At 41.4% G+C, this 23,499-nt stretch overlaps 2 protein-coding genes across 3 annotated transcripts in view; one reads left to right on the forward strand and one right to left on the reverse strand.

Moving 5' to 3' along the window:
* Positions 1 to 449: 449 nt before the first annotated feature.
* NOL8 (nucleolar protein 8) lies at positions 450 to 10,829 on the reverse strand. 2 transcript variants are annotated; one of them, XM_059856170.1, is made up of 17 exons: positions 10,733 to 10,829; positions 10,206 to 10,388; positions 10,002 to 10,064; positions 9,170 to 9,248; positions 8,725 to 8,872; positions 7,822 to 7,890; positions 5,656 to 7,509; positions 5,261 to 5,377; positions 4,815 to 4,934; positions 4,402 to 4,486; positions 3,904 to 4,045; positions 3,302 to 3,385; positions 2,450 to 2,724; positions 2,112 to 2,238; positions 1,590 to 1,660; positions 833 to 915; positions 450 to 524 (listed from the first exon to the last, which is right to left on the reverse strand). In XM_059856170.1, the coding sequence occupies exons 2-17, from the start codon at positions 10,342 to 10,344 to the stop codon at positions 471 to 473; spliced, it is 3,510 nt and encodes a 1,169-aa protein (XP_059712153.1). In that variant the 5' UTR covers positions 10,345 to 10,388; positions 10,733 to 10,829; the 3' UTR covers positions 450 to 470. The 2 variants fall into 2 exon arrangements, with proteins under 2 accessions (XP_059712153.1, XP_059712152.1); XM_059856169.1 differs by having other exon boundaries at positions 3,904 to 4,048.
* Positions 10,830 to 11,493: 664 nt separating this feature from the next.
* The window catches only part of CENPP (centromere protein P), a 113,971-nt gene continuing 101,965 nt past the window's right edge, over positions 11,494 to 23,499 (forward strand). Inside the window, exons 1-6 of the mRNA XM_059856184.1 lie at positions 11,494 to 11,851; positions 12,973 to 13,121; positions 13,559 to 13,716; positions 14,070 to 14,158; positions 16,885 to 16,973; positions 21,857 to 21,953. Of these exons, the coding sequence (XP_059712167.1) occupies positions 12,985 to 13,121; positions 13,559 to 13,716; positions 14,070 to 14,158; positions 16,885 to 16,973; positions 21,857 to 21,953 (570 nt within the window). The 5' untranslated portion in view covers positions 11,494 to 11,851; positions 12,973 to 12,984. The remainder of the gene's footprint in view (positions 11,852 to 12,972; positions 13,122 to 13,558; positions 13,717 to 14,069; positions 14,159 to 16,884; positions 16,974 to 21,856; positions 21,954 to 23,499) is intronic.

The following is a 23,499-nucleotide window of genomic DNA, read 5'->3' on the forward strand; positions in this document are numbered from 1 at the left end:
ACTGCCCAGGGCACCCACGGCGCTGCTCGGGCCTCACACCGACCAGAACCTGCTGGGGCTGTGACAGCTCTGCTGCTCTGGCCATGGCTCTCGAGCAAAGCACCCACCTGTCCCTGGGCTGGGGGCAGTGCCCAGGTCGGGCTTGGCAGAGGGCTTCTGGAGGGCTGGGGACACTGCTCTGGCCTGGCCTAGCCTAGGCCTGGGGGACCCTTGACATTCCTGCTTGCCCTTGGAGCCACCAGGGATGGGCTGGAGCTCAAGGGCCCCGGCCTGGCCGCACAGTCAGGACTGGAGCCTTCCCTGGCTCCCCAGGACACGAGACCCTCAGCCCCAGCTCCAAAACACGGCCTAACAGGGTTTGCAGATATTTATCCCTGTTAGATCTTCGAAAGGATTTTGAAAGTAATGTTGGTTGGCAACTTATTCAAGGAACAAAAAAATGGAAAAGCTTCTGATCTGTGGAATAAAATTTATTGTTTTGCTCTCACTTTTCTTTTGGCATCCTTGTGCTTCTTCCTGCATTCCTGAAAATGGTGAATATACAACATAGTATTAGATGTTTCTGAACTCACTTTTTCTCTTAAATATATTCCTTACATTCAGTGAAGTAGCTGCTGCTGTGACATACAGAGCAGCAGTGGTTTACCTAACTGAACAACACAATATGATGTTATACACACCAGTACAGTAAAAAACATTTGCACCTGGTCGTTACAAATTTAAAGCTCTTTTTGAGGTTCTGAATTAATTTTGCATGCACAGTCCTGGCTGCATTCCCCCCCAAGCTCATCTTTCACCTAGAGTTACCAGGGAATAGATGTTTCATACTCACCTCAAGCAATAATCTACGTCTCTCTTCCCAACCCTCTTTTTCTTCACTGAGCTCTTCAGATCTACAGAATAACTTTGGACCCTCTGCACAAAAGAAACAACCAATTAATAGGCTTAAACACTTCTGATGGTGCTGCTGCTTCTAACAATCATGAAAAACACAGCAATAAAGTCAGAAATCATTTCTTCACATCCTTCCTGTTCTCCTGCCCCCCAGCACACCTTGGCTCCAGCAGAAATGTTCCCTACTGCAGCCTGGTGTACTAAGAGCAATGAAAGGCAACAGCAGTTTTCCTCAAGATGCTGCAATCTAAATTGCAGTGAAACTGCAGCTGTTTCATTAAAAGCTCAGCACCAGCACCCCACATCTTCCCCCAGAACTGAGGCCTGCTGAGGAATGAGCTCTCCATTCAACACAACCTCTAAATCTAGCTGGATGATTGCAGATCGCTAAGATACGCCTGCAAGGATCCAAAATGTCTAGGTAACCTGTCAAGTGACTAATTTTTTGGTAAACTCTACAAGTCCAGATTCCTAATAGGCAATTATCTGAAAGAAAAAAAGCCAGAAATCAGCTTGACCTTTATTTTAGCAGGAATTTCTCACAGGATTCTACCACAACTTTGACCACACATAAGGGTGGCAAATTTTGACTAGAAAAATTTCATTATGAGGCAGTATTTTTTCCACCTCACTGAATTCCAGGAAGAGTTTAAAAGGAAAAAAATACAAAAGGGGGTGAAGAAATTCTCTCATACCTCTTAGGCGTTCATCATCTTTGGAGAAGAAAAAAACTCTAGCACTTTCTGTGCGTGGTAAAGAAAGAAACCTAGACAAGTAGAAAGGGATTTGAGCATCTTAAATTTGAGCATCTCAAATTCCATGAACATGACTTAAACCTCAATGGCTTCAGAGAAATTGTATGCATTGAAGAGCTTTATTCCCTGGTAACCAAATAGAGCTTTTTGTTTTACAAAACCCACTTCTAAAGAGAAAACTGACTGCGTCTTTGTCTTTTGGGCAAACTCAGTTTGGAGTTGGTCAAACCAAAATGACCCAGTTAATTTCTTGTGCTCTACTTCTCTTTTTTCATATGCAACTTCACATCAGATGGGCTGCTGGGAGTTTTCACTCTGTGCAGCAGGAATGGTTTTCCAAGATGACTTTCACTGCTCAGAGGTGTGCAATGTCACTTTCCCACTTCCCGAGTGCTGCTAGTAATATTCCCACAGCCCCCAACTACTACAGCCAAGTAGACAACAAAGAGAAATGGAACTTGCATTTCTTGGTCCTTTTCAGTTTCTGACATCTCTGGCTCATCATCACCCTCAGAACTGCTGTCTTGGAAACGTGGATCCTCTTGCCATGTGACTTTCACTGGCTTTGTGGTTCCAAGTACGTAAGGCTCTGCGATAACAGCACCGATAGAGAAAAAAGCCAAAGCCACATTATTCCTCTACTGGTCAGGACAAATTCCTCCTTTCAAGTGAAATACTTACAGTGGAGAAGACACATTTAGGAAGGAACGAATGTTCTCCTCCTAGATTTTTCCAGCTCTTATCTTTTCCCCAGTATTTTCCACTTTGTTCTAGGGATCTCTTACACATTCTGCTGTTACCTTCTTTGATGGCCAAGTCCTCTGTGTCTCCAAAGAAGGAAAACTTGAAAGCACTCAGCTCCTGAGCTGCGTCGTTCTCAGGCAAAGGTCCCAGATGGTCATCTGGGGCAGAGTCCTGTGCATCCTCTTTGTCCCAGGGTATTTCCTCCGTGTTTTCTGGTGTTTTCTTTGAAGATCCAAACAAGTCTTTTAAATCAGCAGCAATATCATAATAGATTTCTTCAGACACTTGAGGCAGTGTCTCACGCTCTTCTTTCTTCTTCCTTTTGGCTTTACTGCAATGAGATTGTTCAAGGATAGCAACCCAGCACACGTCCTTTTCAGACACAGCTCCCCTAAGAGCCACCTTGCTCTGAATGTCTCCCTAAGCATATCCAAACCCATTAAGGAGTGGGTCACTTTTAAGGGTAAGCAGTGGGGAAACATCTGAGGTTGGAGTCTAAAGGCAGCAACAAGAGTCCTTTTTAATTAGCCACATCCTTAAGTGACTTTTCACTGAATACATGACTACACAGAAATCAATTTAGCACATATTTCTTAATCTGTTCAATGTTTAGTACAGATTTCTTAAGCTTTTCCCACAGACCTGCAAATGTCCAAGTCCCTGAATTGAGCTTTCTGACCTTCAGTGAGGACAGAAAATGCCATCCAGAAATCAGATGGACTAGAAAGGAAAGATGACACCACACATTGGTTTTAGTACTCTGAATTCCTATTATATCTTGATTTTAGCAACGGAGAGAGAACTAAATTAGAATCAGATCAATCTGCATAGTTTCAAACTCAGTCTGTTGCTATAACCATCTTTCCATGGGAAGAAACACAACTCTAGTTACCAAGCTGTAATACTACCTCTCCTTTTCTGTAGCAGTTGGTTTCCTTTCAAAAACTGCATGGTCCTCTCTTGTTGGATCATACCGGAGGGCATTAATATCTCTATAAAAATAGAAAGGAAAAGAAACAGCAGTGTACAATCTAAATGCAAGAATGAAAGCTACCTCAAAATTTTACAGTCAGATCAAGATTCACATTAATTCATTTACCAAACAAGGTCTAAATCGATCCAAAATGTAACTGGCAGTTAGAAAGCCTTGGAAGAGTCAGCTGACCCTCTAGTCAGTGTCTGGGTCAGGAAAGATATAAGGAGAAGTGGATTCAATCAAATTGTGATGTTTCTGATAAAACACCCTCACTTGTGTGTTATGCAGTGAGTTTATACCTGCACTTGATCATCTCTTGAGGAGCTACATAAATACAGCTATCCATATAGATGTGGAGATATTCTTCTAGTACCAAGCATTGCATAAATTCCAATAGTCTAAAGGAGTAAAAAGCCCAAAACAACACACAAGAACCCTTTATGCCCATCTTCCAAAACTCAGAGATTTCAGGGTATTTCAGCCTCTGTCCTAAGCCTTCCTAAACCTTCTTTACTGATAGCAGATGATTCATACTTGAATTTCTTCACACTTGTGGCTGTTTTATTTGGCTTGGGCTGCTCCAGGTTGATATTTAGGAGGCTTCCCAGTATTTGCAGATTTTTCTTTTTCTCCGCAGCAAGCTCCTCTTCTTCATCTGCCTTCAGGCTGTTTGTCTCTGCTAATAGAAAATAAATACATTCTACTTATTCTGCTAAGCCTGTAATGTGGGATGCATAACATTTACTATAATGCTAGTAGAGCTCACATCTGTGAACACATCACTTCCTTTTATCTTAAAGCTACTTGAAGGTTTTCTGCCTTGCACTGTAGAAAACCCTTCATTAGAAATGTCACAGGCATCTATTTCATGGCAAAGTCAGAGCATTTATTTAACCCGTTCCCTGATTGCATCACACAGCTGTGCAACCCCCCTGCCACTGACAGATGTTCTACACAAGATCCCAGTAAAGCAAGAAAGGCTGTTGGAAGGCTCTATGGCCACCAGTAACCAGGAAATGTGATCAGCTTTACCTTCTTCCTCACTGTCACTCTCAAGGAATCGAGCATCCATGCGGAACCTTTCGTCAGTGCCAAAGCGAGATTGCAGCTGCAGGAGCTGAACAAATGAAACAGATGCTATTAAGCACTGGAGAAGAAAATCATAATTCAGTAACTTTTTTTTTTTTTACTATAACAATGCCAACATAGTCTTTATGTTTAGCTTTTGATGTCGTTTTCAGTAATTTCTTTGTATGTGAAGATGACAGTGTCAGAGAAACTCCTCCCACTCCCCACCACACATTATGTCCTTCCTTTACAGGAATTCTGGTTTAAGTTCATAAAAATCATATTCAGCAAGAATGAAAAAACACAGACTATGTTCTACTGAAGTGGTGCTATGGAGACCTAGAGGAAAACCAAATTACAGTAATGGCTTCACTCACTTTTTCACCAGCTTTGCCTTCAAACTGGGGCTTAATTTTGAATCGCTCATCATCCGTATCCTCTTGCTCATCCTCGCTGCTCTCAAACAGTCTGCCCGAAGGTTTGGGAGCTGACTTATCCTTTGTTACACAAACAGAAAAGAAGAGAAAAGCAGCTGTTCACATAAATGACAGAATGTAAATCAGTACCAGCTTTGTTCATGTGCTCTCCAGTTCAGCTGAAAAAGCAGATTTCTTGCACAACCAGCTCCCTTCCTGATCCATGTGCTTCAAGTCTTACCTTGTCCACACATCTTGTACAATTCTGCTTTACAGTTATGACTATTCAGTTTTACCATAGGCAAAATACCCATGCAAAGGGAAACTCAGGTGTTACAATATGAGATAGTTTAAAAATTCAACTTTCTGATTACATTGTACTGATTTTTTTTCCCAGTAACACTTACTTCTCCATGCCCATTTCCCAAATTTGCATCCTTCTTCAACATGTCATCCTCTTTAGCTTCATCTTCCACATCAGAATCAAATATGATGTGTTTGTGCTGTCCTGCTGGCTGTCTGTCCTAGGAAAGAGTCAACTGTCAAGTCAAACTCATCAAATACCTGCTGTGCTCAGACACAACTATCTGAAAGATGTTTTAATGACACAAAACCAGGAACCCACTATGCCTCTTGCAACTCTACGGGTATTCCAGGGAGCAGGTATGCAGCATTTTGTATGCTCTGAAAACTGGCAATGTCATTAGAAATTCCAGATTATGACTTTAAAACACCTTATCCCACATGTATTAATTACCCTCTTTCTTGTATTGTGTACTATTCAGGTAGAAATTGTAATTACCAGATTTGAAAGAGCTCCTTGAATGAGTTTCTTCTGTAACTCCCTCTCTCTGTGTCTCTCTTCCAGAGCTGCCAGCCTCCTCTGGTTGTCCTGGAGCTGTTTCTCTATTGCACTGGGCTCCTTTGAGGCAGCAGCTCGAAGACAAAGCTCCTTATCTTCCAAAAGGCTTGTGTTCTCCTTCCCATCTTTATTACCATCACATTCTGGTTTTTGTTTGCTTGTATTCCTCTTTAATGTTTTGGAAAGCAGTTTTGGGCTCTTCAGCTGCTGTTTAACGTGCTCCTGGGCCCCTGCAGCATCACTGTCCTTGTCACTGCTCCCATCACCATGATCAGTACTGGCAGCAGCAGCTCTGTGCTCTGAATTTTGGGCTTGTGGAGAACTCACACCTTTGTTCTTCCCTTGCAAATGAGGCCTGGAACCAGGCTGAAGTCTCTGACCTGCTGAGGAGGCAGCAGCTGACAGCTCCTCATGCTGATCAAAAGGCACTTTGTGTCTCTTTTTGCTGCTGACTTCAGGTGAACACAAGGGATGGTTCTTTGCCTGATTTTTAGATGACTCCTTCCCAAAATAAGATGTACAAGCTTCAGCTACCAAACTTTCTACAGACTTCTTCTTTAAGCCAGTGCTGTCCTTACTTAACTTTTTTACACAAAGGGACCCCATTCCTCTGAAGGGCTGATACTTCAAATGTGAATTATTCTGTCCCTTGGAGCTTTCCTCAACAGCATCCTCCTCGCCTGCTAAAATATCAGCCAATACATCTTCAGGACAGATGGGGTTTTTTTTAACTGCAGGGTGAAATTTAGAAAATTTTGGTTTATTTACAGTATTATCCTTGGGATTATCTTCAACACTGGACTGACAAGGACTCTGTTCACTGCCTGCCCCCTCTGCAGGTGTCCCAGTGTTTTCTGTGGCCAGTGCTTTTAAGTCATCCAAGGTAAGGTCTAGGTGGTAACAGTTTTGCATCATAGACTCATAATCAGAGCTGGTTTCAGACTCTGAACAAGAGCTGTCACTATCACCTGTCTCTGCTGTACTCTGCAAGGCAGCAATTCTGGATTTTTTGCTTTTCCCTTTTCTTTCAATGTGTTCTTCTTTTAAACTGCGAGGTTTCAGTGAGGAGCTATTTACCAAACCACTTTTTTTTTTAGCTAGTATTTCTTTATTTTTCACCCTCCCCTGTTTTGAGTCTTCCAGAGTTTTACTTTCAGCAATGATTTCATCTGTACCTGCTGAATCATAACCATTATCACATTCCATAGCCTCTTTCTCTTTGTTACTTCCTTTGATAGCTTTCTTCGTGGCATCCGAATTGCTTAAGGACCAGTGGCTACTGTATTTTAATTCAAAATTATCCCCAACAATTTCCAAGTGCTCACTTTCAGTCTCAACATTTTCAGCTTTCTGTCTTTCTGCCTCTTTCTTTACCATTGCTCTGATCTCCTCTTCAGAATCAATGTCACTATCAGAATGACTGGTATTATTTTTGCCTGTAACTCCATTAGCATTTTTAGATATTTTCCCATCCAATCTCCTTGCTGGAGGCAATTCCAACTCCTCAGCAGGTTTGGGTTTTGATCTTTGGCCGAGCTGGGGTGAGTCTGTGTGTCTGGGACGTGGTGGGCACCCAGAGGACAGAGCTGCTCCATCCAGGGCCTCTGTGCCCAGCTGCCTCCGTTTCTCCGGTGCTTTCCCAGTCCCGGGGCATTCCCCTCGCCGCTTCCTGCTCCCACTGTCCTCTCCCCCTCCCAGGCTCCAGGTGAGCTGGGACACAGGAGCTGCAGGTGCCAGCTCTGGCTCCAGCTTCCTCAGGTTGTGGCAGTACTTTGAGGGGTCATACTTCACCACGTTAGTCTGAGTTAAGGATTTGAAAGGCCCCAATTCTTTCAGCTGACTCAGGGATTTAAGAAGAGGCTGAATTCTGCAGGGAAGGACAGCACAGAACCCTTTTTCATGCTATGACCATAAGCCTTTAAGTAACTGAGTGCAGTGTAAAACACCTGCTCAAGTCACACAAACTTACTGCAGGATTTACTTGGGGGATTCAGTAAATTAAGCCTGACAGAAGAGTAAAAATTAGGACTGTCAAGCAACTGTTTTCCCATATGACAAAAGAAGGAAGGGAACTGTGTTCAAGGCCAAACAATCAAAAAAGGATATTTTATTTTTTTGTTGATTCCTGAGGTGCAGGATAGGCAAGACTCTGCCAAATTTTCCAACAACCCATTTCTGAAAGAAAAGAAAAATAATCAGTGTTAAAAAAAAAAGGGCGTAGAAGCAACTCTGGAATAAATCACTGAATAACAAAAGCACAAATAAAAAACCACATGTGATTAATTCTTTTTTCTTTATTCTCTCTAGTGAGCCCTACCATGCAACTCAGCCAGCCTCCTTCTCAAAAACAAAACAAACAAAAGCCTACAAATAAAGAGAGATAATAAAGAACTAAATTTCTTTACAAGTGCTGTTTTTAGCACAGGGTTTCTGGTTTATGAATTAACAGTGGTACCAACAAAGACAGGATCACTATTATTTTCCTCTTTTCCCACTTCTCACAAAAAATATCTTAAAAACCACTCAGTGCTTAGCAAACAGTTTTGAAAACTTTTTAGTAAATATAAATTTTTTTGCCTAAATGTGCATGTCAGGTGACTTTATTCTTACTTTTGTAAGCATGGGCAGACCCTGATCCTGTGCTGAAGCCCAACCCAGCCACCAAAAGTTGTGTGGTGCATAGAAATAATTCCCTTTACAAGTTTTTAAGGGTGACACAACCACATTCCCAGTATCAGAGGGACAGGGCATTTCCTCATTTCACATGAGTGAAAGAGGAAAGGGCAAGAGTGGACAGTATGGTGATGATCATTTCCACTCATTGCAAAGAATGCCAGGAGCCCTCTCCTGTCTACACACGAGGTATTTCCTCAGAGAACTTTCCACAGCTTGGACTGTCACTCTTAATAACGAAGTTTCTTTACATAAAACATAATTTTGGCATGAATTTACATGCAATGAGCTTGCTTTTTGTTCTTTTATTTCTCTTGTACATCTCCCCCACCATACCTTATGGTCTGGCACCTCTGTACCTGGTACTGCTCTCATGTGGAAGTCCACAATTCCCTTTTTCTTCAGTGATTCCAGCAGACACATTTGGTCATTTTGCTGTGGTTTTTCTTTCTGCAGCTTTGCTTCCTCCCTCTCCATGGCCAGCCTGTAGCAAAAAGTACATCACACATGGAAAAAGGTGCAGAACTGGAGCTGGCAGTGATCCCCTCCCACAGAACAGCAGCCACTGGGAACTGCCCCACTCAGGGAATTAACCCCATCACCTCTGAGGGAACAGTGATGCAAAACGTGTTACAGCATCAAAGATAAATCAACAGCCCGGAGCATCTGTCAAAACTGACACAATAGGAGTGCACAAAATGAGTACAGCCATAACATTATCAGATAAGCAGAAAAAAGGCAGGTTTAGCAACAACATACATTTGAAAAGATTGGTTCCTACCTGTGCAAAAAGCTTTCTTTGGCCAACTCAATTTGCAGCGTCCCCCCTTTCCATTTTGTTTTATTTAAAACTGACATGCCTGCAAAACAAAGATGGGAAATGAGTATTTTCTACATAAAAAAAAAGCTCTCACAGACTTCACTAGGCTTCCTTGTATGACAGCCTGAGGTTCCTCAGCATCACCTTGTACCTGACTGCTCACTTGGGTCAGGGCTGCATCTGAGGGCCAATATCCAAATCTTAAACCTGCAGGTTTACAGCCAAAACTGAAGTTCTCCCTTCAGAAGTGCCAAATGGCCCAGAGCCAGGGCACATTGCAAAAGAAGCTTTACATCAGCTCTCCTTCTGGGTGTCCTCTCACAGAAATCAATTTCAGTGTTTTACAGATCTGATGAAAGCCCATGAGGCACAAAAGGCTTAGAACAAACAAACAGGGTGCCCAGAGCAGCTGCCCCATCCCTGGCAGTGTCCCAGGCCAGGCTGGACAGGGCTTGGAGCAGCCTGGGACAGTGCAAGGAGTCCCTGCCATGGCAGAAAGTGCCATGAGATGATCATTAAGGTCCCCTCCAAGGCAGACCATTCTCTGAGTCTCTGAAACTCACAAATCACCCTCCTTCAGCCACAGGGATCTTTACAATCTGCTCACAGCAATTTCTGAAAACTTCAGCAAAGCAGCTTCCACAAAGCTGCAGCTTAACAAAACTGAAATCAACTGAAAAATGAAAGAGGCTCTACCATGACCACAGCTGGATGTGACAGCATGAGATGAGCTATCAGCAATGTAACTTGGCTCAAACGCTAACTATGAAAAGAAAAACAAAAAAGTACTCACACTTTTTCAGATCTGCATCAGAAATGTTGACACTGATGTAAGCAAAAGTTTTCGTAGGATTCCCTGATCAATGACAAACATTAAGTTAGTCTCATGTAGTTTCATGATTTCCTTTAAAACTGAACTGTCTCTAAAGCAAAAATTCCATTTCATGCTCCAAACAGAAAAGCAAGTAACTTTTAAAAACTGAAAGAAATCCATTACCCTGATCATCTTTCCTGGTAATAATCTCTGCCTCCAAAACACGCCCAAACTTGCCAAATCTTTCTTCCAGTTCAGCCCTGGAAACCGTGTGGCCAAGTCCTCCAACATAGAGACGTTTGGAAACCTGTTCCTTCTCCATGCTGCCAAGCCAAGGCGTCACACCAGGACACACACTCTGTTCCTCTGCAAGGAGACAAAACAGTTCAGCGACACGCAAATTAACGTGATTAGAATAGCGAATCAGGGACAAATCAGCGCATTAAAAAGCCACGAAGAATCTTATGAGCAGAGCACTCAAAGGAGTTGCAGTGGGTAACACGCTCTGTTCCAGAGCGGCGATAGCAAACCCCGCGCTGCTGCAAGAAACCGGAGCTCAGGGGCTTTTTAAAACGCTGAACCACGCAACTGAACCGTATAAATGTATGCGCGAGAATAAGCGCAAACACCTCTTTACAATATAACTCAAGGGTTTCCTGCGGCGGGAACACAGCCCACGGCCCAAGGCACAGCCCACAGCCCAGCCCTACCCTCCCAGGAGAAGTCGAGGGACCCCCGGCCCGAGGGACCCCGGCCCCGCTGTGCCCCCGGCCCGGCCTCCCCGCCGCCATGTGCGAGCCCCGCGGCGTCACCACCTTACTTTCCCCCCCGCAACTCTTCCCAGCCCTCACTCGAAAAAAAGGGTTCCGCCTCCTGGTGCCGCTGGATTCTGATCGGTTGCTCGCCTCTGCTGGGTCTCTGTTTCCGGCCGGTCAGGTGTGCTGGGGACACGGGGGCTGGCTCCTGTGGCAGCGGACGCTTTGAAAGTGACTAACCAGGAAGAAAAGCGGGGGTGTTTTCCGGACCACGCGAGCAAAGATTAACGCGAACAAGGGAACAGCTGACAAAGCAAGGCTTTTTTTGCTTTCATTTGCGATAAAGAGCTCGGGAATTATCTCCTCGCGGCTCTGCTGTTCGATAGGGAGGGGAAGGAAGGCGCGGCCGGCGCCACCCGCTCGGGCAGCAGTTGTGGTAGCGTCCGGGCTCGTGAGTTGGCGCGCGGTTCGAAAAGTGCGGGGCGCGCGCGCCTGGTCTGAGCGCTGCCCTCCCCTCAGCGCCCTCAGCGCCGGCTCCCACAGATCACCGCCGTCCCCTCAGCGCCGGCTCCCTCAGATCACCGCCGTCCCCTCAGCGCCGGCTCCCACAGATCACCGCCGTCCCCTCAGCGCCGGCTCCCACAGATCACCGCCGTCCCCTCAGCGCCGGCTCCCACAGATCACCGCCGTCCCCTCAGCGCCGGCTCCCACAGATCACCGCCGTCCCCTCAGCGCCGGCTCCCACCGCTCACCGCCTTCTCCTCAGCGCCGGCTCCCTCCGCTCCTTTCTCAGGGCCGGGTGTCCGCGGCTGTGGCGGCTGCCGTGACTCCCAGCTGCGTTGCTCGGACCCCCGAGCCTGAGGCACCTCTGTCACCTGCGAGCCTCGGCGCGGGTCAGCTCCGGCTCCTCGGACGAGTCGCGGTTTCAGCATCGCCCTGCGAGGACTGAAGGGCCTCTGCAGGGAAGCAGCAGGCACGGAACGCGCCCGTTCGGTTCTCACAAACGCTCCAAAGCGCTTCCCAGCTCCTCCTGTGGCAGTATAAAGTCAAATACTCGGAGCTGTAAGCAGGCAGGTACGTAAAAATGTGAAAGATGTGATGTTAATGCACAAATATTTATAAATATACACATGTATGATATATAAGAGAAGAACTGTTTGTAAAAGTCGTTTTACTTGATTCAAGAGTAGGTATTTTTTTTTTTAGATATAAAGTCTTTAAAGTCGTAACTAGTATTTGAGTCTTCTGCTGCCTAGTGAAATCCTTGAGTTTAAGTAGCTGCAAGTAGTTTATGTCTCCTGTTACTGCTGTTAAAAGAGGGACCAGCTGGCCTGGGGTAACGTTCCGGCTGCTGTAATGTTTTTCTTTTTCACACCATACTCTTTATTGTGACCATTACTTTCTCCAACATATCCAGTCCAAAAAAATCTGGTGACCACTGGATGATTATTTAATTGCATATGCTTCCTTTATTCACTAAGTTTTTAATGCAAAGCGAGCTTTTGATGTTGTTTTCTTATGTGTGTTATAAAGGCACTGCTTCCTAGGAAATAAACTAATAAAATGCAATTTCCCCCTTATCCCCTTTGACTGAACGATGTTAGTGTGGAACTTACACACCACATAGAGTAGGGGTGGTTTAAAACCACACAAAACTAAATGTTGGGTTTTCCTAGTCAAAAGTATTAGCACATTAGTTTTGAGCTGCATATATCTTCCACACGCTTCTGAATGTGTTGTAGCTAGGCTGAATGTCAGATTATTATTTTTCCTGAAAACTGAGGTTTATTTTTTACATTATTGGTGAAAAATCTTCGCAGTTAGTGTCTGTACTGCTGTTTACTCTGAGGGCAGATTGTGTTAGGAGCAGCTGTGCCTCCTCTGCCCAGGTGGGTCGTTAGGTCAATTGGTCAGAGCTGGGTTCCATTTTTGTCTCTGATTGCAGTTGGTTTTTACCTGTGGAGCAGCTTGTTGTTCTATTAGAGCAAACATAAAACAGCTGAGTGCACTCCTGGATCAAATAATGACTAATTGAAAAGGTTCTTAAAGCCTCTGACTCTGTTAGATCCCTGATTTAACTTCTGTCTCTAGAGGCTGCGCAGTGCTCTGTATCTTGAAACAATTGCCTAATGTTATATTTATGATTTTAGGAAACTGATTGTTCCTGAGAAAAATCCTTATTTTGTTTTATGCAGTGATTCTGAGAAATGGACGAGGGCAGTTTTCAAGCTTATGAAGATGAAATCCAGGCACTGGAAGAAGAAATTAGGCTGCTGACAGAAAAGTATGAAGATATGCGACAAGAATCCACCTTCTTTTCTGATGAGGAGATACTGAAGTCAATGTATGCCTTGTTTTTCATTTGATAGATTAATAGAATTTCATTGTCAAAATTGTTTGAGATAAGCTTTTTGCCTCTATGTTAGGACTTTGTAAATGTAAACTCCATGGATAAAATAAGTCACTTTATATGAGTAAAGGCATCTTAGGTCCCTTTTCTTGGATGTTTTTGCACATATCTCAAAATGGACACTTGCACCTCCAGACTTGAAATTAAAGCTGTGTCTACCTGGTAGTGAATGGAAAGAGTTTATGTAAGTTAGGATAGTTTACTGTTTCTAGCAATGTGATCCAACTGAAACTTGACTCCTTTGAAACTGATTTGAGTCTGAAAACCATCAGATCCCATTACCTATGCCTTTTATTTAATGATATTGCTGTACTGACATGTTACATCTGGGTATTTTGCCCTTTTGATTTTTTCTTTTATTTCCATTCTAGAAAATCATTCGAAAGAGAAACTCAGGGAGACACCAAGGGCCATGAATCTCCATCAGACCTGAAAGCTCAGCTTGAAAGTCTAGAAACAGATCTCTCATTTTTAACGGAATTTACTGGGTTTCATTTCACAAGTCATTCCAAGAAAACGGTGGAAAAAAGTAAGCAGTTTTGTGCCCTTTGCTGAGCATTCTGGTTGCAGTTCATCTGCAAGCCTCTGTTCTAATTCACTGTTAGCAGAAAGACAATTACTTTGAATTACAAAAAGATTTGGTTGATTGACAAAATAGTTTCTGAGCAAATATTGTCCTTTCTTTCATGGGAAAGGGACAGACTACAATTGTGCTTTGCATAGGGGGAAAGTGGAGTTAGTTGTTGGTGTTTTTTAGTATCTTAAACTTCTTTACATGAGGAATGGTAACAGTTGCTACTTTAAATATGACTAAGGGAAAAAATGCAGTAGTTACTGAATAGAGGTGTAATTGATTATTTTGTTACCTTGATTTTATAACAGCTCAAAACAGGACGGTGCAGAAGCACAGAGTATCAGGGAAGTGTCACTCCCTGTCTTTTCAACTGGAATTCCAACTTCTTGAAATGCAGGTAAGGGTCAATGTATGCTTTAGGAAAAAAACCAGCTACCAAACAAAACTTCAGATGGACAAATGTCACTGCTTCCTTTTCCAGCTGAAACCTTCAACTGTTTAATCTAAGTTTCAGTGTCTTCTTTTGGCTCTTAAACATCTGGACCCAGCTTAGGAATTCCGTGTGCATCCGAGCAAGGTAGTTGATGGTAGATGGAAGGTCAGGTTTAGTGTTGAGCCACAAAGTGGTTCCCATAGAATTATTGACTTTGGGAAAAACCTTCAAGATCAAGTCCACCTGTTAAGCCAGTACTGCCAGGTCTTTCTCACTTTTCCTTCCCAAAGGGTGCTCCCTGCAGGATGCTCTTGCAGACTGACACTGAGGTAAAGCCCTGGGAGCACTTGGTGTTCTTCAGCTCTGCCAGGTACCCACTGGGGCCTGACCCAGCACAGCTTTCATCCCACACAGCACATTCTATTGTCACATATCTTATTCTGGAAATTGGAAGATGCCAGATGTTACCTCTCAGGAAGAAACAGAAGCTTAAACACTACAAGCTTCAGCAGCTCTCTTTGTTGGTTTGGGTTTGGTTTTTTTCCCCCTTTGGTTATATTTGTATGTGCTTGGTTAATGTATGTAGTCATTGCAGCATTGCCACAAGTTACACCAATGATTGCAGATTTTCTGAGTGGGAGCTCTTTCATAAGACTCTATTCTTAGCACAGAATTCATGATGCCAAGCAAAGGAAAATAGTTTCTACCCCAATTTGCAAGAGCATTTTTCTAACACTTGTACTTTGTAAGGGTATTTCTAACATCACAAAAACATGATTTTTCAGCTCAGCTTTAAAGTTGTTTGTTTTTTTTTTTTATTTAATGAGATGGGACTGAGAGTAAACAGTAAAGATGTCCTTCCTATTCTTTAGAAAAGCCATATTATGAATTTGGGAATTGAATATTTAGGTAGCCACATGTGGATTTTGTCCTTTAAAACTGCAAGCGTTCAGCCAAATGAGCAACTGCTGAAGTCCATTTGTGACTTAAAACTTGTGGTCTTCATGATGTTCTTTACATCTGTAGGTTTAAAACTGCACTTAGAATGTTTCTCAGCTGCATCTCCTGCAGCATGATGGCATCTTTTGGTGTCAGTGGGGCTCAGAGGGGTTACTGGGTGTTAAATTTACTGCCCATGGTATTGGTGCTTAAAGCCATTGTACCACTGAGCGGCAGCACTTGGCTGCCTAATGTCTACAATTTGGGCTCCTTTGAATGCTGATGAGAGAGGGAATACCAGGTGTATATATACTTAAAAACCCTCACTTCAGCTGTAAAAGTGTAATTTTTAGCTGGTTTTTGCATGATGTTTTTTTTGCTTGTTTGCTGGAAGTACATCATACTCAAAATAACCTGTCTGACATTAGCATGGACCAGGTGGTGCAGTTACAACCAGTTTCACCTGTCCTCAGGAGCAAAAGCTGGTTTTAGGAAGTGCCCAGCAGGTAACAGTTTGTTGGTATGCACCAGAAGATCAGGAATAATTTTTTCACTCTGTTAACTGTAGCTGTTTATTCTAGTAGTGAAGTCACTATACAGTTAACTCAGCTTCATGATATTAAGTATTAGGAGAGGAGATGAGCTTGAAAATCAGCCAAAACAAGTCGAAGCCTTTTGGGAAAGCAATCATTTAAAAACAGTTTATTTCTTGCCCAGAGATTTCCTTTTAAATCTTTTTATTTGGCCCCACAAAGGCATTTTGGCATGTCAATAACCCCCTCATTGCCAAACCAGTCCCTTCAGAAGGTGGCATGTTAGCTTGTGACCACTGGCAGCTTATCCACAGCTCCATCCCCCTACTGAACCTTGTGCTCTAAACCTCAAATGATTTTTTCTGATGTTATTTAGTGCATCCACTAATCTCTGTAGTGCCTTGCTCTGCTTTTCCTGTCTTTAGTGGTGGCAGTGTCAGCAGGGCTTCTGTCCAAGCAGCACAGGGACTGCTGAGATGGGTGTGTAGTCCTCTCTTGCCATTCCCAAGTGCTTGTAGTGACTTGGTATAAGAAGTTTAAAGTGAGGCTTTTCCTATGGTCTTCAAACCATGATTTTAAGCTTTTTCATTCACTGTTATTGAATCCATTACTTTGGTGTGCTCAAGAATGCATAGAAAAGAGAATTAACTTCTTTTGTGGCTTTATTTCTACTCTGACCACCTTTTCTCATTCTTTTACAGATTAATTCATTTAGAATAATTTTATTATCCCACACATATTTCTGGGTAACAGCAATTGTAAAAAAGGACAGTATTTTGGGTTAAACTGTAGGGTTTAAAATTAAAAAACCAGCACAAAACTAACAGATAAAACCTTATATATTAATATTCTGGTATATGTGGCAGCTCAAGGTTGTGTTGGAATATGAGAAGAATCTTAAAGAAGTGGGATTGATGTGAAAAGAAGTAATGAACCTTCTTTTATATATTTTTTTTTCTATGCTGACACACTTAGGTGTTATTCCAAAAGCCTTGTGTGGATAATAGTGCTGCTCTTGAAATGAAAGAACCTGTTCACATACACAAACTGTAATTTTAAAAATGCTGTTTGAAGGATTATAGTAGTAGCAGCATTAATATCTTCATATTTTTATATTTGTATATATTTTTATTATATCTTTATTGTAGGCAAATAGACACATTTTTCTCCTCACCAGAGCAATTTCTAAAATATTTTGTTGTTACTTCTCCAATCTAGAACGATGAGAAAATATCTACTGTTGTTAGTGACCTCAGCATTGTAATGGAATCCAGAGAAGATTCAAATGTGAGCAAGTTTGTGTCACGGTAAGATGGAATTTTTTGCTCAAGGCAAGTTATTGTGTGGGATATGGGATGCTAAATGCAGTACTGAGTTTTCATGGAAATTGCTGGTAGGCAGTGTCTCTATGTGATGTGTCCTTAGCCCAACATAAACACTTCCCATCCCTTTCTGTATCCTGGAGAGAAGATGACAGGCATGTGATTTTTAAGATCTGGAAGGAGCTTTACAAATTCACGTTATATAATTGTTCCTCAGATGTCTGTGTGAGATGCAGTGTGGGTAATGCCTCAAATGCACATCCAGAACCATTCTCCAGTATGCCTGTTTCTGATTCTCAGCTCTCAATTCCATTTCTCTTATTGGCAGCAGGATTTATTTCACTGATAACTTTAAAAAATGTAATTTAAAAACATGGACTAATGTGTTTGTGCAATGGCTTAAGAAAATTAACATACTAAAACTTAAATGTATGAATGAATGATGTTTTAAATTATTGTCTGGAGTATGCCAACTTCTTGTGGTAACATGATGAGTAAATGATCAAATTATTTGTCTGCAGTATTCTGCTGAATTCTGCTAGCAAGCTGTTCTGAGAACAAATCCATTATCACTGAGTCATTGATTTAATTTTTTTGGGGGGATTTTTTTTTTTTTTCTGTTATTTTTTGGTCTTGGGGAGGGAGAAGAAGTGCTAACAGATGGATGAAGAGAGAGGTCTATTGAGTTACCTCAGGCTTCAGTAGTCTCTACTGAAAACTATTTTACTTAAAGGCTTTGAGATTTCTATATAAATCTACTAAAGCTTGTGGTGCAACTGGGAAGAACAGTTGACTGCTCTCAAGAAGTGGGATTTAGAAGAGGAAATTGCCCTGTTTTATTCATGAGTATTTTATGACAGCAGAAGTGTATTGGAACTTAATAGTCACACTGGAAAGGAATGTGTTGAAGTAGTGGCAGACTTTATTTCATCCTGGCTGGAGCACTGCTCTCTTGTTCCTGTCTCTTCTCCTTTTTCACCTGATGCCAGTACTCATAAATAAGCACAAGTTTTTGTGAATGACAGAAGATGTCAGCAAAGCAGGCAGTGCTTTCTCCTGAGCCTCCCTTTGCACTGTCAGCCTTGTGGCTGTGGATACCCTTGCATCCACTTGGCCAATGGGATCACTGGGGTCAGTAGGTTGAAAAATACTTTTAGGGATAGGGAACAACTCAAACTTGTTCTCCTATATGACCTTCAAATTTCACTTTTCCTGTGTGCCTTGCCCAGGTCACAGTGTGTGCTGGCAGTGTGAGGCAGAGTCCATGGATGATGCTGGCAGTGCCTGTTTGAGGGCACCCCCTGTTCTGTTGAGTCTGGGATCTCCCTTCAGGGCCTGTTTTCTCAATCCCCTTGTTGGGCTACTCCTCATTGCTTTTTGCAAGTTGTAATCCCCTCATGTCCAGTTTCAGATTTTTCCCAACTAGCCCTTTGTTTTTTAGTCTGCTCCTGAAATCCCTACCTCTTCCCTTCTTTTCCCTCCATTCCTGACCAGCTGAATCTGGTCTCCTGCTGTTTTGTTAATTTCCAGCCTCCCTACCAGTTTGTTTTCTTCTCTTGCTTCCTTGGCCCAGTCTTGCCAAATCCATTGTCTAATTCTGTTTTGTCTCTTGGCTGGGATTTTTTTCCTCCCCAGTTTTCTAATTTTTTTTGGCTATGGTTTTTTTTATAATATGTGTCAGAAAGTGGTCTTTAAAAACAGCAGAGTTAAAAACCTGGCATTCAGTTCCTGCTTTGGAAGAAAATAGGGGAATGCCAGAACATTTGAACAATATTTTTTTAAATGAAGCAAAATTCAGCAGTCTCCAGGTACTGCTGTAATATACATTTATATATAAGAACTGTACATTTTTTACAAGTGGGTATATTTTTATATAATTTCTTAATTACTTTGTGACAATAACAGATGTATGTAGATCAAATCACAGTATTTAGTTGTCTTTTTCTGGATTTCACATGTGTCCCCTTTGGACCACTTATCACTTATGTTGTACTTTATTCGTTTTGAGAACCACAACATCTAAAGAAACTCTTGTCAGTCCTTTTTTCTTTTTAAGACTTGGCACCCCATTAATTGTTGGGGGAGTTCACCTTTGCATGGGTTACTTAGGCAAATAGAGATTTTAAGCAGTATGAAAATTGCTCATTTTACTAACTAGTTAGAATCTATAAGTCAGAGTGCAGAATTTAGAAAACGTGCATTATATTAAATGCTGCAAGGGCAAAGTGCCTTGCAAAGGAAGAGAAGCAGGAATTCTCCCCCAGCATTGAGTTGTGCTTTGGTCTTCTATGCTAATATACGAAGTCTTGCATTCTGCAGTGAGTTAAAATAGATTTTCTCCCCTAAAATACATAAAGGAACACATTAAAGGAGGGTTAGGTACTCTCACAACAGGTAAATTTCCTATATACTTCTGTGTTTTGTTGATATTTTGTGAAAGTGTGTTTGGATGAAGAGCCCATGATTTGAAGCTGACAGAGTTACTGAATATCCTTTTCAGTGGTTTTGGATGACTTCTCTGTAGCATGGATGTTGGCATTGGAGACAGGTGTTTTCTGCTTCAAGTGGATTTTTGTAATGCTAAATTCTTTCAAAATAAAAAAAGACTTTAATTTTACCATCGACTCTCTTTCTACCTTGTTATTTTATACCATGTTTCCTTGGTATTTTAGCATTTGGTGTAGTTAACTTCAGCAGGAGGAATTAGGCTAATTTGGGCTAATTAGGAATTAGTGCTTATGGGTAGATTCAGTGCTGTGAGAGTTCACTGAACTGGTGCTCTTATACTGTCTCTTACTCCTTTGCCAATATGGATTTACATATAGTTGTTCTTGCCAACAGATTCCCCCTTTCTAAACACTGAGTTCAGTTTTCTATCTTGAATTTAGCCAGTGCTATGTGAGAAAAGTACATCCCAGATATATTGGTTGACTAATTTCTACATTGGAAACTGATTCTTTGAACTTCTACTCAAAGCTTTTTCTTTCTACTGATGATCCAGCCTTGAAAATTATCTGCTGCATCACCTAAACACAATTTTGAGGCAAAAAGGAAATAAACTATGCTACACCAAGGTCACAGTGTTTCTGATAGTATTTTAAATAGCCTAAATGTGGACTTTATAAAAATTGCCAAGTTCTTCAAAAAGAATTTCAAGTGTGTAGTTTGGTAAGAAAGCTTTGTGATCCCTTTTCCATAAGTGGAGGTTAAAAAGCCCAGAGCAGTTTGTGTGGAATCTGTTCTCCAGGTGTGGATGTGGGCAGTTGTTACCAAGGGTCCACAGCTCCTATAGAATGTACAATTCAGAGTTGTGGTTAAAACCAGCTCCCAGACCAGGGCTAATGAGCTATTGTAAATCAATGTCTGTGTCCTTCCAGGGACTCACTCTTCCCAGTGCTGCCAGCATTTTTTTTTATCTTGGCCTGATTTTGTTGGCAGCTGTGACTACTGTGGTAACTTCCTTTAATGATGCTGTTCTTTCCAGGGTGGGATAAAACTTGTTTGGCTTTTCTTTCACATTTTCAATATGTGAATTACCTTAATGTATTTTTCCCAGTTTCTTTGTGTAACTGGGTAAGGTTTGCTGCTCTGTGTATAAAACAGAGCAGGATTGAAAGCACAGTTCTCCCTGGGAAGGCTGAAGTGATTTGGTAATCCACTGTTGCAGCCATTCTGTGAATGCCTCAAGTCTCTGCTCTCAGCTGTTCTGAAAATTCAAAAAGAATAGCTAATCTGAGAAGGGATGTTAGAAGTCAAATTTACATTAGAATTTAAATATTCTAACTTCTTGAAATGTTCTCAAACATCAGTCAGGTATCTTCCTCAGGTTTTGTAAACTTGTAAAATCCTGTATTAGTAACCAAAATAAATATTTGTACTTCCAAAACAGTGCTTGCCAGGAGTGTTTTGATGATGGCTAAGTCTGTGGCTCATATCAACAATGACCTGAAGCCTTTCACCCTTATGTTTAAATAATTGTGTTACTTCAGGTATCCTGACATGTGGTTTTTGTGGAGTTCTGCATCCTTTGCATTCTGGCTGCATTTGTTTGAAAACTGCACACCCTTTATGAGCTTTTTTCCTCTTTTCCCCAACAACCCTGCATGTGTGGTTTGCTGCCTGACAGTTTGTCACCTTTTATTGTCTCTTTTCCTTTCTCCATCCTGCTTCATACTAGAAATTTGAGAAATGAACATTTCTATCTACCTTTCCCTCCCACTGTCCCCCCAGCATAAGGAGGAACATGGACCTATTAGAGCAGGTCCAGAGGAGAGTAAGGAAGATGTTCAGAGGGCTGGAGCCCCTCTGCTCTGCAGACAAGATCACATCAGGCTTTAACTGTCTGACAAGTTTTGGTTTAGATGCCCTGTGTCATCAGGCCTCCTTTCCTAGTGAAGCTGCCAGGTTACTCTTGGAAAGCTGAATGTCACGTGGGCAGAGGCAGGTAATGTGTGATGTACACTTAGTTGGCTAGGACAAAGATTTTGGGAATATTTGAAGGTTAGTGACACAATTTGGGAAATCTTACCATTTTGCAGGTTTGGGTTTTCCTATGCAACACCTTAGAATTTATTTAGAAAACAAGTTGAACAAGAATAAAATCAAACTAAGATTTTGCAGGTGCCTACTTTGTTCCCACATTTTACATGTAAGACAAACACTAGAAACACTGGTTTAGGAATGTCTTCTTCAACCACTTTTTCAATCATTACACTACAGCTTTTTTTCAGCTTTGTAATTCTTCTTTTGGGTGATTTCTACTTCATATTCAAACAATACTAATTAATTTTTTTAAAGTGTGAATTTTAGGCCATCAAACTGATACATCTGATTATGAGTGGGTTAAACAATATATTTTTGTTTTATAGCACTGAAGAACATGGAGATCTTCTAACATTTTTCAGCAGCCTTTCAACCTATGCTGAGTGGTATGAACACCGTAAACACACCTTCCTGCATTTCAAGGTAGTGTCTATCAAGACTTTATTTATTAGTACAATATTGATTGTTTTAAGAAGTTTAGTAAGAGCACTGGAAATGAAACTGGCTGTCTCTAGCAGAATATAGGATCTTAATTTTGTATGTGGTGGTGAAGAGAATATGAGCAAAAAATTTGTGCTGTGTTCAAGGGGCAATTGATCAGCAATTGCTGTGTTCCTCTTGGGTGGAGGAAAATAAGATTGCCTTTCTCTGAAGGAGTAAGACTGTTGGCTTCGGTATTATATTTTATTTTGATTTTAAAAAAAGAAGAAATTAAAAGAAAATAACTCTTGTAGTCTTTGGCATATAAATGTTGGTTTTGAAGGATTAGATCTGTTTCTCTTGAAGATGTGTCAGCATGTGTTTGGACGACAGTGCTTTCAGTTCTGGAGTGTTTTACTTGTGTGGGAAATAAACTGTTCCTCCCTCCTAACTGGAACATAGTATTTGAGCTGAGTTTTAAATTACTGGTATTAGGCTTGTTTGTTTTGGCTTTGTGCTGGTTTTAAGATAAACAACTAATTTTGGAGTAAAAATACTACAGTCTTACAGACTCAAAACATCTTACATGATGCTTTATGTTAGAGAAGGATGTTTAGCTGCTTAATTGTTTGTGGTTTCTTGGCTGAGTTTTACATACCTCAAGAATTTACTGTCATTAAACTCAAATCACCATCTTTACTTTCCAGCTCTAATATCAAGTGGGAGCTGCACTATTTCCTATTTTTTCAGTCTTTTAGGCCTTTGAGTTCTGTACCAAATTAATAAATTTTTATTATCCAATTAACCAGAATAGAAGAAAGAGTTCTATTTTCTGATAGCACTAAAAAAAACAAAATCCAGTTCTCAGCTGAGCAATGAGCTGGCATTGCCTAATCCTGCTGCCTTTTGTCTAAGGGCTTTTCTCTAGTCCCTCCATAGGAAAGGTAGAGCACCAAGAGCTTTAGGGCTCTGCAATTGTTTTTTCCAGCTTCCCTTGATGCTTTCTGATCCTTAGATCAGCAGTGACTGTGGTTTCTGGGACAGTGATTTGGTGAACGGTTGTAAATATTTCTCATTTTAAATATAATAACAAAGAAAAAATGGGAAAGAATTCTGGAGAAATTTTCAAATTGTTGTTATATAAGCAGTTTTTAAAAGTGTTTGTTCAGATGTTGAGTATAAACAATGAAATTATCTACTAAATGCTAGAAGATGTGTGAAGATAATTCATTGAAGACATTACAAGTTTGTCAGTATTACAGATGCACTTTCTAAAGGTAGTTTTATTTCCATGATGAAAGACAAAGTTGAAAGGCAAACCAGTTTGGGAGAGTATTTACCAAATGTGACTGACTGTGTGCTTATGAAGAGTATTTTAGACCTTCTTATTTTTGTTAGCATTGCTAATAATTTAATTTTGAAACAGAAGAATTTCTCAGGTAAGAGAATTAATAAAAGGTTCAAATCTGATAATTCAAGTAACTAGATTGCCAAGGAGAATGTATGTTTGTAATTTAATGTTTTAGTAATTTGTGGGAAAGCAATTAGA

The sequence above is a fragment of the Haemorhous mexicanus genome, chromosome 11 (assembly GCF_027477595.1).
Source record: "Haemorhous mexicanus isolate bHaeMex1 chromosome 11, bHaeMex1.pri, whole genome shotgun sequence".
In the NCBI taxonomy this organism is placed as follows: domain Eukaryota; kingdom Metazoa; phylum Chordata; class Aves; order Passeriformes; family Fringillidae; genus Haemorhous; species Haemorhous mexicanus.